This window comes from Aquarana catesbeiana, linkage group LG06 (genome assembly GCF_042186555.1).
Source record: "Aquarana catesbeiana isolate 2022-GZ linkage group LG06, ASM4218655v1, whole genome shotgun sequence".
Classification (NCBI taxonomy): Eukaryota; Metazoa; Chordata; class Amphibia; order Anura; family Ranidae; genus Aquarana; species Aquarana catesbeiana.
In genome coordinates this window covers 21,858,655-21,876,491 of record NC_133329.1, presented here as the reverse complement: position 1 = coordinate 21,876,491, position 17,837 = coordinate 21,858,655, and the positions used below count along the sequence as shown (strand labels likewise).

The following is a 17,837-nucleotide window of genomic DNA, read 5'->3' as shown; positions in this document are numbered from 1 at the left end:
CTGGCTGAGACTTCCCTGTGTATGAAAAAGGGACATGGTTTAATTTTTTGCATCATCAATCACAATCATAAATTAGTACTCCAAACTAACATCTAGTTAACATCATTGATTGGACAACCTGAAATATTTAGAGGAATGCTATACCTGGCTCAAGCTGGGCTCCTCCACATGTTGCTGCCTGGAAGGCCCAGGTTAGGCCTCAGATGGGGGGAAGGAAGCGTGGAAGGAAGACTGGAGAGTGATGACCTGGGTTCAGTCTGACCTGCCAGAAAATGCAGCCTGTCATAGTACCACATCCTGGGGACATAGATGTCATCTGCTGCTCCGGATCTCTGCGAATCCTGGACTTTCTTGCGCTCCCTTAGATAAGTGCTCCCCAGGCCACCAATTAGGATCTTCAAATAGGTCATGTCTGCCGTGGGGATCACCTGCTTCACAATTTCCAGCAATTGATCCAGCGCTGCCTTCCTCTTTGTTTAGTTCTTATAATGTGGGTGGTTTATCTGCCACAGACAAGGCAGCTCCCTGAACATGTCAATGAAGATTGCCATAAAGTCGGTATCTTTAAAGATATTCATTTGCACTGCAAGACACAACATAAGACAAATCCTAATGTCAGGCAAAACTCTCCTAATCTTGTTACAATATAGGCCTCAATCTAGAAGCAGTATAGGCCCAAGTTTGTCTCTTACCTTCGTTATTACGATCGGTGCCTCCGATGCTCCTTCCTCTGCTCACAGATCGTATGTAATACGCACGCGTGTTACGCTTTATACACACTGCGCATGCGTGTAACTCCGCCCGCCCCTGGCGTTCTTTCTAGTCTATTCCCCGCCCCTTTTCATTCGCCGCAGTGGGGGAAGAGCACATGGCGGAGACACAGCAGGTGCGTGCTAATTATAGCAACGAGGAGGAGGGGGAGGAAAGCCCGGATCCGGAAATGTCCCGATTCAGAAGGAGAAGATTTAAGGCCTCAAATATGTCCTTTGAGGAGATGTTGGAGCTGGTCGACATCCTGAAGAAGGCCGACTATGATGGGAAGTATGGACCTTACCCCAACCCCAATGTCAGAAAGGCCAAGATCATGGCGAAAGTAGTCAAGAGTCTGCACCGGAATTTTGGGGTACATCGATAGAAAGATCAGCTCAGGAAGCGGTGGTCGGACCTCAAATTACGAGAACATGAGCAGTACAAAAAGATTCGGAGAGTGCTGCAAAAAAGTAAGTAGTTGTGCTGTGTTCCTATTCTTTTTGTCTTTATTACGTTCGTGCTGCTCCATGTACTTTTGTTAAAAGTGTTGTACATTTTAAAATGGCAACTTTCATGTTCATGGGCACATTATTCGTTCATATCAAACATTTTTCTTTCGGCCTATAAAACACCATTGTTTTGGCCATATGCATTTGCCCACATTTTTTAGGGACTACTTGTATGAAACTAATTTGGTTGTGTAGATGGGTTTGTAACTAGAATGAAATGCAAACTAGATTCTGTGTAAGGAGAGGACACTGAGCAGCTGTTTTCACATCTGGACACTGGAGCACTAGTGTGGGACACAAGAACACCATTTTTATTAGGGGGCCCACACAGGTGCTCCAGTGTATACTATAGGGGTGTCTCCATCTGTGAAGCTTGTACAAGACAGGTAAAGTATTGCAGCTTGACAAAGGACAATAAAATTCTACATCTTGGAACTCTGCCAAAACAGACAATTGTACCCCACTTCCAAGCAATGTTTCATCTTTATAGTTCTTCCCTCAAATATCTGTGTGCTAAGTATACCATTTTTGTTTTACATAGGGGATAAAAGACTCGGAGGACACCCCTCATCCGAGGAGACCAGAGCCCCACCCCCCTCTGGAAGAAGGGGAAAGGCACCCAAGCAACGCAGAGCAGGAGGAAGAAGATGTGGTGGAACTAGTCACCACAACAGGTGAGTGTCTGCGACCACAGGCTCAGGTAAGAGATGGATGCTGGCATATTTTTAATACCTGGTTTTGTTTGGTTTCTCTCTTTTTAGGTGATCGTGATGTTGTGGATCCAGATCCTTTCACATCAGAAAGTGCACAGATCCTGATCGGGAAGATCATGGGGTGTAATTTAGCATTGGAAAACCTCAAGAAAAACATCAATGATGTTATTCAAAAAAATAAAAACATCATTGATGTTTTGGGTAGAGTTTAAAACCCCTCCAAATCACTTTGTTTTTTTGTGTGCTACAATGTTCAAAATGTTTTAGCGATTTTTAGAAAAGCCAAATTTGAAGGATGCACACAGTGTATCAACATGTGCTATCTTCCATCATGGGAGATCAATGGACGCATTTTGGGGGTGCAACCCCTTCCTCAATAATAAAGTAGCTGAAAGGAAGGGGTTTCTCCCCCAAAACACGTCCCTTGATCCCCCGTAATGGCAGGTCGCACATGTTGAACTTCTTAAATTGGTGTGCATCTTCCAAATTTGGCTTTTCCTGGGGTGACGTCACCCCATCTGAACGCAATATCAAACACAGTTTCTAAATACTCATGTATGATATTGCCTTCAAGTTCTACCTAATGTGAACTTTGTAAGTTCAAGATTTGTGTCTTTCTTGTTGGTTTGAAACATGCCTGTTTTATCTTAAATGGACATTTATATTTTTGATAATGCCACCCCAAAAATTGTTATACAACAAACATGTTGGTTTGTTTTAAAAACCTTTTCTAAATGCACATGTGATTGTGCAGGTATTAAAAAGATTGTTAATCAAGAATGTGTGCATTATTGTCTCAACGCTACAACACTTTTGTGGTGATGTAATTGCTGCTTTCTGTGAAAATGGGGGTTATTTCCTAAGGGCAAATCCTCTTTGCACTACAAGTGCAGTTTCAAGTGCACTTGTAGTGCAAAGTGTCTTTGCCTTTAGTAAATAACATCCAACAGTGCTTTGTATAAGGTTACACAATCATGCCATTTTCTGGACTCACCACATTTCTGTCAGGGTCATCTAAAACAAACACAAGCAGTAAATGTCACCAAAGATTTGCGTATTTTTTTTATTGGATCAAGGTTTCACAAATTGTCTGGCATATTGATGGCCCCCCTACCCGCAAAGAACTCATGGTATCTTAACCGGACATCACGGGCACTCAGGGAGGGCAAGCCAGGATGGCCACTTTCAAGCACCGTCAGGGTTGTTTCATTTATAATTCTGGCCTCAGGCCCAACTGAGCCAGCATAGTTGGCCGAATGTTGCCATAAAAAGTTATGTAGAACACAGCACGCCAGGATTATATGATTCAGTTTATACTCCGCCATATGGATGGGTGTAAGAAATAGGCAGAACTGGCTGGCCATGATTCCAAATGTGTTCTCCACCACTCTTCTGGCTCTGGCCAGCCGGTAATTAAAAACCCTCTGTTCCGGGGTGAGGGTCCTCATTGGGAATGGCCGCATAAGATGGTCCCCCAGCGCAAATGCTTCATCCGCAACGAAGATGAATGGGAGTCCTTCCACATTCTCTTCTGGAGGTGGCAAGTCCAAGCTGCCATTCTGGAGACGCCTGTAAAACTCCGTCTGGGCGATGACTCCACCATTGGACATCCGGCCATTCTTCCCCACGTCCACATACAGGAACTCGTAATTAGCCGACACCACCGCCAACATCACAATACTATTGAACCCCTTGTAATTATAAGAGTACGACCCCGAGTTGGGTGGTGGGATGATGTGGACATGTTTCCCATCAATTGCCCCTCCGCAGTTAGGAAAGTCCCACTGCTGGGCAAAGTGGGAGGCCACAGTCTGCCATTCCTGTGGCGTGGAAGGAAACTGTTGAGGAAAAGAAAAAAAAATAGTATTTTTGCACATAAACATGGAAAGCAGATTAGACACAAACATTTTTGGCCAACATCCAGATAACATTTATTAAGGGGAATTTTACAACACCAAAGTATAAGGTACACCTATCATGTTCCCCCTCCCCCCCCTCTCATGGGCCATTTCTAACATTATAGGGGGGGAGCTCTTGGACAGGTAACCCTCTCCACTTCATTGAGAAATGAATGCCTAAATAATGTGTATTACTTGGAACAGCCCCTCCTTAGTTACACTATTGGCAGCCCACTGGACAGGTAAGAAGTGTCATAATACAAAGATATAAATACACACTGTACACATTTGAGCACATTTGGACATTCTGCTATTACCTATCAAGATAATAATAGGATACAAAAACTTGAAACAGTAACATTTGAAAGTATACCGGCAGGCCCTTGCACTACATGCTTTGGGGAATTCATCCATACATCTGACCACAAAAGAGATGGGTATAGTGTGTATGGGTTTGGCAAAGTCAGCAGATAGATGATTGAGGATAGATAGAGAATTGGTATCAGCTGACTTAGCAGTTGGGGGGAGGGAGGGTTAAAAATTATTTGGGGACACCACAAAAACAAGCCTCTGGCACTCTGCCTGAATTTAAAGCACAAATCACATTTCTAAACATTTTAGGGGTTGTTTGGGGTAAAGCACTACAATGGAGCTGATAAAATTCATTGTTAAGTGACTACATGAGGTGAATATAGGGGCAGGAGAGCATGCTGGGGAGGTAAGTGAAGGCAAATATGTATGAAGGACAAAAAAAAAATTACATAAAATTCCAGCATGAATGAGAACAAAGGGGACATTCACAGCATATTATCATCAATCATGGTAATTAGGGAATGAGGAAAGAAATACAATATATTAGTAAACATTATATACAATAATAATAATAATAAAATAAATAATTGTGTATGCGCTAGGTAAAAATAACGTGATAAAAGTATAGATAACACCTAAAACAATATCATAGCGAAAAATCTATAAATCACGTTAAAAATAAAACTAATAATATTCAGTGCCATTAATTAATGAAAACCAGTGAATATATATATATAAATTATATATAAATTATCTATAAATCACGTTAAAAATATTCTATAATAATCAGTGCCATTCATTTATGAAAAACAGTGAATAAATATATATAAATATAACATGCAACATGCAAAACGTGAAAAAATCCAGGTGATGATGAAAACAATTTTTTTTTAAATGTCCAAAAATTCAATAAAAATAATCAAAAAAATGATGTATAAAGTGCAGGCATTAGTGTCCAAAAAAATTATATATAGGCATTCCTCGTGTTCTTCATATATGTTGTGCAAAATACGGCATGCTTTGGTGCCCTCCAGTGACCCCCAATAGCTCATGCGCTCACCTCTGAGCGTGTGACACAGTGATTAAACAGTGTCTATACACGCAGTAGAGCCACTCCTGGGCTCATATGGGATCTGTTGGGAATGATCTGCACCTCTCTCAGATAATCATCAATGGTAACATATGTGGGAAAGAAAGAAACTCCATAGTGTAATACCATCAAAAATGTATTAAGATTAAAACCACTTCCCTCCAGGAGGGTACTCACAAGGTATAGGTGCGTCAGTGCACCATCCTATCCATAGCATAATACACAGGGATACAGGAACAAACGTCTGGCGTGCGGTGTGGTATATAATCCTCTGCTTGTCTGTGTAGCTCCGTCCTGCCCCTCCCCTACGCGTCTTCGGCAAAGGGATAGCGTGCCTTCATCTGGGGGATCTATTAGGACGAGCGCTCACTGTATTATATATAGTGTGTCGGTGGCCACACTATATATAATACAGTGAGCGCTCGTCCTAATAGATCCCCCAGATGAAGGCACGCTATCCCTGTGCCGAAGACGCGTAGGGGAGGGGCAGGACGGAGCTACACAGACAAGCAGAGGATTATATACCACACCGCACACCAGACGTTTGTTCCTGTATCCCTGTGTATTATGCTATGGATAGGATGGTGCACTGACGCACCTATACCTTGTGAGTACCCTCCTGGAGGAAAGTGGTTTTAATTTTAATAAATTTTTGATGGTATTACACTATGGAGTTTCTTTCTTTCCCACATATGTTACCATTGATGAATATCTGAGAGAGGTGCAGATCATTCCCAACAGATCCCATATGAGCCCAGGAGTGGCTCTACTGCGTGTATAGACACTGTTTAATCACTGTGTCACACGCTCAGAGGTGAGCGCATGAGCTATTGGGGGTCACTGGAGGGCAACAAAGCATGCCGTATTTTGCACACTATATATGAAGAACACGAGGAATGCCTATATATAATTTATTTGGACACTAATGCCTGCACTTTATACATCATTTTTTTGATTATTTTTATTGAATTTTTGGACATTTTAAAAAAAATTTTTTCATCATCACCTGGATTTTTTCACGTTTTGCATGTTGCATGTTATATTTATATATATTTATTCACTGTTTTTCATAAATGAATGGCACTGATTATTATTGAAAACTTTTAACGTGATTTATAGATAATTTATATATAATTTATATATATATATTCACTGGTTTTCATTAATTAATGGCACTGAATATTAATAGTTTTATTTTTAACGTGATTTATAGATTTTTCGCTACAATATTGTTTTAGGTGTTATCTATACTTTTATCACGTTATTTTTACCTAGCGCATACACAATTATTTATTTTAAATTTGTCACATACACAATATGAAACGTGGATAGTGTGTGCAGCTGATTGAAGTATTTGGATTCACTTTATAGGCATCTATCCATTTGTGGCTCACAAGATCTTTATGCAATTATCGATTATATACAATAAACTGTGATATTAAAGGATAAAATCTTACCTTCATTTACTCCTTCTGCAGGACCTGGATGATGGCAGAACAGGTCTCTGGGATAATGATCTCCAGAGCCTGGGGGGAGATGCCTGTCGAGAACTTCAAGTCCTGCAGACTTCTCCCCGTCGCCAAGTACCGCAGGGTGGCGATGAGCCTCTGCTCCGGAGTGATGGCTTGCCTCATGCAGGTATCCTGCCTGCTGATATAGGGGGTCAGCGAAGCCAACAAACTGTGAAATACGGGGAAAGTTCTTGAAATCATCAGGATTATTCTCACGGATCTCACGGAGCAAAGGCATATGACAGAACTGGTCACGCTGAAGCAACCAATTCTTGGTCCATGAACTCCTCCCCACCCTGTTAATGGACTGGACTTGTGTCAAGGTCAGGACCCCAACACCAAGCCCCCGCACAGCACAAATTCTACGAGGAGTACGTGTACACAACATGGCTAGAAAACGGTCGGCTGCTCAGAACGAAGTAACAGAACGCACTGAAGAACAGCAAGGCCTGTGAAGAGCAACCTGAAAAACAGTAACGAACGAACAAGAACACAATGACAAGTCACGCGTAGCTTGATTACACGCACTGAAGAGCAGATACAAACCCACAAGCACAAACTGAACCGCAGAAAACGTTCTGAAAGCCACGAGTCTGAAAAAGCATGAATCGTCTCTCACCAAACTTTTACTAACACGAGATTAGCAAAAGGAGCCCAAATGGTGCCGCGCTTGGTTCTGAAATGGCCTTTTCTAGTCTCGTCGTACGTGGTTGACGTCACCGCGTTCTTGGCGATCGAAAATTCTGACAACTTTGTGTGACCGTGTGTATGCAAAACAAGTTTGAGCCAACATCCATCGGAAAAAATCCTAGGACTTTGTTGTCGGAATGTCCGATCAATGTCTGACCGTGTGTCTGGGGCATTAGAGTTAGTTAGATGTCTGATTGACATGGCAGAGAATGGCTGAATGAACGTTGGTGTGTGGGGCAGTGTGCTCTTGGAAGGTTGTAAGTGTCTCTTGAACACTGCTTTGGGTAGACCAATGGACCTTCTGTATCCAAACAATCACAATGACGAAAGAAGCCTGTATCCAGACAGGAAAACTGACTTGAAGTTGGCTGAAATGTGTTAGATACACTATATGTCTGGACATGGTAGCAGGCCTTTTATCTGTGCTGGTGTTTTGGGCATCAACATACATGTTCTACACATCTAAATATATTTACTGACAACAGAAAGTGCCATTGAAAGGTTTGTCTTGTTAATAAACACTCTTCCTTTTACACTGTAGATCATGCGCCATCCTCACCAGAGTTCCGGAGAAGGATTGGATGCAGTAAGTTTTTATTTTCAATGTTTTTATTGTGCAATAATAAGGTACAAACAGTTTTATGAGAAGCACAATGCTTGGTACAAAAGTTAACATGTGTAAGCATATATGATATTGACCTTAAAGCCTCATGTACAGTGCTGCTGGTAAATGGACGTTCAGAGGCAGTTGACTTCTTTTTTCAACTGCCCCTGAGCTCATCCAATGTTATCTTATGTGTACATGTACACAGGTTTGTTTAATGACGTTTTAAGGCAGTTGCGTTTATAGGCTTTTCCTTGAAGACAAAAAAATGAGTTCAGACGTCAAAGTTTCCGACGTTTCAGAAGCCAAACGCAGCTAAATGCGGCTAAACGCGGTAACTCGTGTCTCCTGAGCACAGATAATATCGCAATGCAATTGGTGTGCCGTCTGCCCAAGAGATGCCTGTTTTGCGGAGTGGTTTAGGCCTTTCACCTTCAGTGAGAGAATTTAAAGTGTCATTGTATGGTTGGTGTAGTGATATGGGTAGCGTACTCACGATCAAGTTGAGATGAGATGTAGATGATCTACCATCATGGGTCCATAGGCATCAGATCTCGAGGTAGGTCCTGAGTTTGGTGATAGGTTTCACTTTATAACAGTCAAGTAGGTGGATATCCAATTTCTCATGCATGGAGGAGAAAGCAAAGGGAGGGTTAAAAGTTGACCAGAACAAAGAGGACATAACTGTACATGATAATGAATGTAATACTAAAGCGCTGATATGAATATTCAATATGAATAAATAAATATAAATGATAACTAAATGATTAGGCTGCAACCAATCTGAAGTGCTTTGACACCGTGGTAACAAAATATGTGTAATAATGGAGCGCTACAATCAACCCTCTATAAGCACACAAAACAAAATTAAAATTTCAATGTATAATGTTCAGTGCAATACAAAATGACCAATGCTTGGTGCAGTGAAAACCCAGTGTTAAAAATATTTACGGAAAAAAAGCACCAGTTTAGGGAGACCAATTGGTAGCCCCAAAATTAAATGAAAATTAACCACCAATACTAATAGGTCTAAATGACGATAACCACTCCAGAGAATGACTTTAGTGTAGATACCACAATGATTCACTAGCAGTTCATCCCAAACAGCTCCTCCTACTTGCTTTCATTCCGTCAGGGGTAATCAGATGCTTTATCCTGCTACTCCTCTTGTTTATCCTCAAGAGATTGGATGTTCACATAAACCAAGAGAAATACATCATTGCGCAGTGAACAGAAACTTGTGAAGGTATAAAGGAAACAACATTGTATCTATTCACATTTGCTGAGATTAACCAGGGCTTGATATACAAACTGTCAGACGCCTAGCGTGATATATCCTCTCACCGCATCTTCAGTGCTTACTGACATGCGCACTGGATGTCGTCACTGGCTCCTCCCGACGCGTTGTGTCACATGTCACGTGACTTTTTCCAGGGTCCCTTGAAAAAGTCACGTGACATGTGATGCAACGTGATGCAACGTGCTTTAAATATCTCTATAAAAATGATCCAATAATTGTAATATTTATACAAATTATTATAAAATGTTATTTGCAGTACATACATTACTATATCTATCGATATATCTATATACTGTATATATATAAACATCAGGTGGGTTACCCTCTTCTCTTGATATCCTTGTTCAATCAAGGCACCGTCAGGGTGGACTCCCAAACTTCCACCATAAAAGATAGGAAAAACACGTAGAACGATGCTTGATGCAAAAAGTGTCCTTTTACTGAAAATTATTCCATTACATGATTCAAAATACAAGCAAGCCACTGTACAGTTCCGAGCGCAAGTCGCTCTTCGTCAGGCTTTTCTGGCTGTGTGTGAAAAGCCAAACCACACTATGTTCTCTTATCAACACCCAGTCCAGTACACACCTGTGTTCACTTAACTAATTATCCTACACAAACCACCTATACACAATCAGACATTTAACCCTGCTGCATAAATCTAATTCCAGTAAACCATCCTAGATTTCCTAATAAAGAAATATTTACAACAGATTCATCCTATTATGTATCATGTATCATCAGCATATCATTATGAACTGACTAAATTCTCTCATTTAATTAATTAGATCTTTCCAATTATTTATCGCAAATATACATATGTTAATATTCTTGATCATGTCTCAAATTTCTTCATAGACTCCAGCTGATATTCTGCTATCTAGTATTCCCAACGGGAGCTCTTTGTGATCGATCTAAAGAAAATACAATACATTCAAAATATGATCGTAACTTCTTTTCAATCTCGTACCAAAAACTTCTTCACAAATAAGTATAAATCATAATCCTTGTTCATACCATCAGGATGCAACGACTGTAATTTATTAATCCACCAAACTTCACGTCTTTTCAATTTCAAAATCCTATCACCCCCTCTTTTATCATGAGGAATCTCTTCTAGCACCATAAATCGTAAGTCGGTGTCTTTGTGTCCCATTTCTGAAAAATGACGCGATACAGGAAGACCTGATTGGGGATGTCTAATTGTACTGCGATGTTGTGCGATACGGTCTTTAATTTTTTGGGTCGTTTCCCCCACATAAAGGAGATTACAGGGGCATGTGAGAATGTAAATCACATATGATGACTGACAGGTGTAAAAGCCATTAATTATTATCTTATTATTAGTTCTGGGATGACAGAAATTGTTGCCCTTAATCATTAGGTTACATTGGATGCAATTAAGACAGGGATAACAGCCCTTCCTTTTACTACCGAGAAAAGTCATTCTTTTCTCCTCCTGCCTATCAGGTTTAAATTCAGATCGTACCAAAAGATCGCGCAAGGTTTTATTGCGCCGATACGCTTTCATGGGAGTTAATTGAAACTCCTCTATCTGAGGATATGATCGTTTCAGTATCGTCCAATGTTTTCTCAATACATTAAAGATCCTATCACTATAACTATTAAATTGAAAGACAAATGGAATCCTAGGTTTGTCAGATGAATATCTCTTCTTATTGGAGATCTTAATAGAGTTCAAAATTTTATTTAATTCCTGTCTAATTAGACCTTCTGGATAGCCCCGCTCTTTAAATTTACAGCACATTTCGTCTAGTCTCTGATCTCTTAAGCCCCATACACACGGTCGGATTTTCCGATGGAAAATGTCCGATCGGAGCGTGTTGTCGGAAATTCCGACCGTGTGTGGGCTCCATCGGACATTTTCCATCGGATTTTCCGACACACAAAGTTGGAGAGCAGGAGATAAAATTTTCCGACAACAAAATCCGTTGTCGGAAATTCCGATCGTGTGTACACAAATCCGACGGACAAAGTGCCACGCATGCTCAGAATAAATAAAGAGATGAAAGCTATTGGCCACTGCCCCGTTTATAGTCCCGACGTACATGTTTTACGTCACCGCGTTTAAAACGATCGGATTTTCCGACAACTTTGTGTGACCGTGTGTATGCAAGACAAGTTTGAGCCAACATCCGTGGGAAAAAATCCTAGGATTTTGTTGTCGGAATGTCCGAACAAAGTCCGACCGTGTGTACGGGGCATAACTGTGGTATCACTCACAATCCGCATCACTCTGAGAAGTTGGCTTCTAATGATAGAACTAAAGCCATGGGGGGGATGGTAACTGTCATATCTTAGTAGCTGGTTCCTATCTGTGGGTTTAGTATATATATCAGTTTCAATCCGCCCTTGTTTTGTATATGCCTGTCCCCTTTCTGGATATACGGGCATATACAAAACAAGGACGGATTGAAACTGATATATATACTAAACCCACAGATAGGAACCAGCTACTAAGATATGACAGTTACCATCCCCCCCACGTCTTTAGTTCTATCATTAGAAGCCAACTTCTCAGAGTGATGCGGATTGTGAGTGATGCCACAATAAGAGATCAGAGACTAGACGAAATGTGCTGTAAATTTAAAGAGCGGGGCTATCCAGAAGGTCTAATTAGACAGGAATTAAATAAAATTTTGAACCCTATTAAGATCTCCAATAAGAAGAGATATTCATCTGACAAACCTAGGATTCCATTTGTCTTTCAATTTAATAGTTATAGTGATAGGATCTTTAATGTGTTGAGAAAACATTGGACGATACTGAAACGATCATATCCTCAGATAGAGGAGTTTCAATTAACTCCCGTGAAAGCGTATCGGCGCAATAAAACCTTGCGCGATCTTTTGGTACGATCTGAATTTAAACCTGATAGGCAGGAGGAGAAAAGAATGACTTTTCTCGGTAGTAAAAGGAAGGGCTGTTATCCCTGTCTTAATTGCATCCAATGTAACCTAATGATTAAGGGCAACAATTTCTGTCATCCCAGAACTAATAATAAGATAATAATTAATGGCTTTTACACCTGTCAGTCATCATATGTGATTTACATTCTCACATGCCCCTGTAATCTCCTTTATGTGGGGGAAACGACCCAAAAAATTAAAGACCGTATCGCACAACATCGCAGTACAATTAGACATCCCCAATCAGGTCTTCCTGTATCGCGTCATTTTTCAGAAATGGGACACAAAGACACCGACGATTTATGGTGCTAGAAGAGATTCCTCATGATAAAAGAGGGGGTGATAGGATTTTGAAATTGAAAAGACGTGAAGTTTGGTGGATTAATAAATTACAGTCCTTGCATCCTGATGGTATGAACAAGGATTATGATTTATACTTATTTGTGAAGAAGTTTTTGGTACGAGATTGAAAAGAAGTTACGATCATATTTTGAATGTATTGTATTTTCTTTAGATCGATCACAAAGAGCTCCCGTTGGGAATACTAGATAGCAGAATATCAGCTGGAGTCTATGAAGAAATTTGAGACATGATCAAGAATATTAACATATGTATATTTGCGATAAATAATTGGAAAGATCTAATTAATTAAATGAGAGAATTTAGTCAGTTCATAATGATATGCTGATGATACATGATACATAATAGGATGAATCTGTTGTAAATATTTCTTTATTAGGAAATCTAGGATGGTTTACTGGAATTAGATTTATGCAGCAGGGTTAAATGTCTGATTGTGTATAGGTGGTTTGTGTAGGATAATTAGTTAAGTGAACACAGGTGTGTACTGGACTGGGTGTTGATAAGAGAACATAGTGTGGTTTGGCTTTTCACACACAGCCAGAAAAGCCTGACGAAGAGCGACTTGCGCTCGGAACTGTACCGTGGCTTGCTTGTATTTTGAATCATGTAATGGAATAATGTTCAGTAAAAGGACACTTTTTGCATCACTCATCGTTCTACGTGTTTTTCCTTTTTTTATATACTGTATATATATATATATATACTGTATATTAAATATATATATATATATATATATATATATATATATATATATATATATATATATATATATATATATATTTATAAAATAGGGGTCCCCTTAGTCTGCTTGTAAAGTGGCACACCTGAACCACATAGAACATGCTGCATCAAAAATAACATTTCTAAAGAGAAACATTAGTAAAATCACATTTAAATTGGTTGCAGTTATTGGCACCCAGCTATTTAAAAACAAATGGGAACAAGGGCCTCTTCCCCACAACCGTGACCAGTGGTTGTGGGGGTCTCCGGGTGGGGGGCTTATCGAAATCTGGAAGCCCCCTTTAACAAGGGGCCCCCAGATCACACCATGTGAATGGGTATGGGTACATCGTACCCATACCCATTCACCAAACAAGTGTAAAAAATAAAATAAAAAAAACACAGAGACAGTTTTTGACAAATCCTTTATTAAAGAACAAAAAATAAAAAACTGTGTCCCCCGATGTAGATCCGTCATCAATCACAATGCCTGCTGCACCCGAAGAATAAAAAAAATGTTCTCTTCCGAAACAGAGGCTCTATGCCTAATGTAGGCTCCTCCGTTTGACATTTCTTTTATATGAAATGGGCGGGGCACCTGTCAACACCACCTGGTGGCACCGCCCCCTTCTGACATCACAAACCCAGCATGCACAGGTGCCACCGGATGACATAGACAGGTGGCCCCGCCCTTCCCTAAAAAGGAAATGTCAAATGGAGGAGCCTGCATTAGACAGAGAGCCTCCGTGTCAGCAAAAGTGATTTAAATTTTTTTTTTTTTTCAGGTGTGGCAGGCGGCGTGATTGACGACTGATCTACTGTTTTTTATTTATTAATAAAGGATTTGTCAAATACAGTTTTTTTGGGGGTGGGAGATCTGGGGCCCCTTTGTTAAAGAAGGATTCCAGATTCTGATAAGCCCCCTGCCCACGGACCCCGACAACCACAGCCCAGGGTTGCCGGGAAGAAATCCTTGTCCCCATCAACATGGGCACAAGGTGCTTTGGGGCGAGGGGGCAGAGCCCCCATCCCAAAGCACCCACACCCCCATGTTGAGGACATGTGGCCTGGTATGGTTCAGAAAGGGGGTACTCGCTCGTCCCCTCCCTTTCCTGACCTGCCAGCCTGCATGCTCGGATAAGGGTCTGGTATGGACCTTGGGGGGACCCCATGCTGTTTTTTTTACATTTTTCTATTGCCCGCATTCTTTCCCCAAAGGAGAAACTTCCTGTTGCCACCATCCCAGTATCGTCTGCTCTTTCCGCTGTATATAGCAATTTATGGGATGTGTCCTACAATATTTGGACTGATACACTCTCTAGGTCATGTGGCACTCTGGATGAGGAGCCCACCTATGAACATGAGCCGATCATTTACTCCAGTTTGCATTACCACTTACTTTTGCCTGTCCCTAAACTCCCTTGGACGCACACCCAGGTTAACTCATCCACCAGTTCCACAGTCGCTACGCCCTGCGATGCGATTGTGGTAGTCACTGCACCTGGCAATGCTATTCAGTCGGCCTCTGCACCAGTTATGCCAGTCCAGCCTATGCCCAGTGAGCTTCCTGCTTCTTCTTATTCTGGACCTTTTGTAACCTGGCCTCACCTTACTACTATTACTTCCATTCAAACCTGTTTAAGAGGCTCAATCCATCCTTTGGATAGACTGCCTCGTTCGGCCAGGTGGGGTTTTCAATCTTTCTTTCTGGGCGCTCTGCATTCTGCTTGTGTTTCAGCTATCCAGCTTGACTCTTGTGACACGTCACCTTCTAATCAACCTGGCCTCAGGGATCCACTGACCTCTGCCCAGTCTGATGGTCTGATCAGACTGGGCAGAGCCCCCATCCCAAAGCACCCCCACCCCCATGTTGAGGACATGTGGCCTGGTATGGTTCAGGAGGGTGGCACTTGCTCATCCCCTCCCTTTTCTGACCTGCCAGCCTGCATGCTCGGATAAAGGTCTGGTATGGATCTTGGGGGGGACCCCATGCCGTTTTTTTTTACATTTTCTATTGTCCGCATACTTTTCTTTACAGCCCTTTTTTGGCTGCTCCGAATTCCAATCGTTCTGAAAAGTTGGAATTTGTTAGAAAACGAATAAGTGAAACAAATTTTGCCAGATTATAATGAAATTCATTAACTATTTGTTACTATTTTATTTGGGGATTTGGATGCATCCGAATCTCCGAATAACCAAAAATGTGTCCGAATTTGTATTCGGGCCGAAACAAATTGCACATGTCTAGTATATGCACAGTGACAATATATTAGGAACACCCTTCTGGTACCTGTACTTTATCTGTAACCATACCCAAGCTTGCTGTGATACTTAAGCAACACTCAGATGGTATTGAGGCTTGATGTGCACCAAGAATCCATTCCCTGTGTGTTTATATTGAATTTTGTCTAACATCTGTAAGTCTATATAAAATCTACATTTCATTTCATATCTAGAAGACATGCTGAAACATGATTTTTTTGTCATTTTAGCCATTGGTTGTGTAAAATGCATACATCTTCAATCGCATCATCAGCTGCTGTCAAAGACAAAGCAATCTGTGGCAATCATCAACAATTCTGTCCAGCCCTTCCTGCTGTTAACTTAGATGATGGTTGTGGAGAAGAGAGAGCCAGAGATCAACGTCCATTCAGCCGTAATGGGTTACTGTAACCGCAACAACTGCTAGCGCCCAAAGCAGTTACTCCAACCCCCATCTGGACCATTCCACGGATCTATTCATGACTTTGCTTAAAATATTGGGATAATGTGTAAATTTGCTTACATCAGATGGCTCTATCTCTACTGAGGATGAAAAATCAAAAAAATGCAGCCAATGATTGGACAATAGAGGCCTACAGAGACCAATGGTAAATCAGAAACTGCCACTGGGTGTGGATGACGCCATGATTTGTTGGGGTAAAATGAGACACCAGAAGGAACTTGTATTTGTTGTTATCAGATGGCTACAAGTTCCCCCTTGTGATTCTCTGATTGCTGAACTGTGTGTCCATGTTTAATGCATGAATTTTTTTTTCTTTTCTCATTCTACCTTCTAATATTCAAGATTTCTATATCCTGTAAGAGACTCATTCACAACAAAATTACTTACATATAGAAGCCTAAAGTGTTACTAAACTGAGTAATATGAAAATAGTTCATCCCCCCCCCCCCACACAGGGCCCACAGCTTATAAAGGTTCTATTTACATTAAAATATTGCCACTGTATACCTTTTAGGCTGATCTGTATACCACGGTTACATCATAAACTGCACAGTTTCTCCAGTGCTGAGAGTTCAGGTAGGAGGAGATTTCCCCTTCAGCCTGTATACACGCCCACATGTGTGATGCCAATATCATGTGACCTGGCTATCTCTGAGAACAAATATATGTTCTCTCCAGCATAAAACACATGACTGAGCATGTGCAGGTCGGCTATTGCCTGCGTGTTAGCTGGCATTCCCAAGATAGACATTACAGGAAGGGGACGATCTGTGCATACAGGATCAAACAGCCTTTTTACACAATGCAGAGAATTAGCCACCTTAAGTTCCACAGTGAGTATAACAACCATGCTATTCTGCATATACAGACTGATTTTACTGTTGTGGGTTTAGTAACACTTTAAACATTCACAACCTGGATACTGCCATTGAGCTTCTACCTACTATGTAACTATGTAAAGGAGAGGCAAGTAGTAAACTTGTAATCATTAACTTTGCAGAGCTCAGCAAATGTCCTCATAAATCTGTTTATGTACAGTGCCTTGAAAAAGTATTCATACCCCTTGACATTTTCCACATTTTGTCATTTTCCAACCAAAAATGTAAATGTATTTTATGTTATTGGGATTTAATGTGATAGACCAACACAAAGTGGCACAAAATTGTGAAGTGGAAGAAAAAAATGGTTTTCAACATTTTTTACAAATACATATCTGAAAAGTGTGACGTGCATTTGTATTCAGCTCCCTTTATCACGCTAGGCGTCTGACAGTTTGTATATCAAGCCTTGGTTAATCTCAGCAAATGTGAATAGATATGATGTTGTTTCCTTTATACCTTCACAAGTTTTTGTATTCAGCTCCCTTTACTCTGATACCCCTAACTAAACTCTAGTGGAACCAACAGTCTTCAGAAGTCACCTAATTAGTAAAAAGAGTCCACCTGTGTCTATTGTAATCTCTGTGTAAATACAGCTGTTCCGTGAAGCCCTCAGAGGTTTGTTAGAGAATCTTAGTGAACAAACAGCATCATGAAGGCCAAGGAACACACCAGACAGGTCAGGGATAACGTTTTGGAGAAGTTTAAAGCAGGGTTAGGTTATAAAAAAATATCCCAAGCTTTGAACATCTCACGGAGCACTGTTCAATCCATCATCTGACAAAAAAAAATCAAAATTATGAACAATGATCTAGTTATCACCTGACTGAGTTACTTAAGGACT

At 40.8% G+C, this 17,837-nt stretch overlaps 1 protein-coding gene across 2 annotated transcripts in view; it reads left to right on the top strand.

Moving 5' to 3' along the window:
* Positions 1-17,338, top strand: part of LOC141148220 (uncharacterized) — a 118,037-nt gene extending 100,699 nt beyond the window's left edge. For both annotated transcript variants that reach the window (XM_073635463.1, XM_073635462.1), the window contains 2 exons: positions 8,015-8,059; positions 15,883-17,338. In XM_073635463.1, coding sequence (XP_073491564.1) covers positions 8,015-8,059; positions 15,883-15,897 — 60 coding nt within the window. In that variant the 3' untranslated portion in view covers positions 15,898-17,338. The remainder of the gene's footprint in view (positions 1-8,014; positions 8,060-15,882) is intronic.
* Positions 17,339-17,837: the final 499 nt, after the last annotated feature.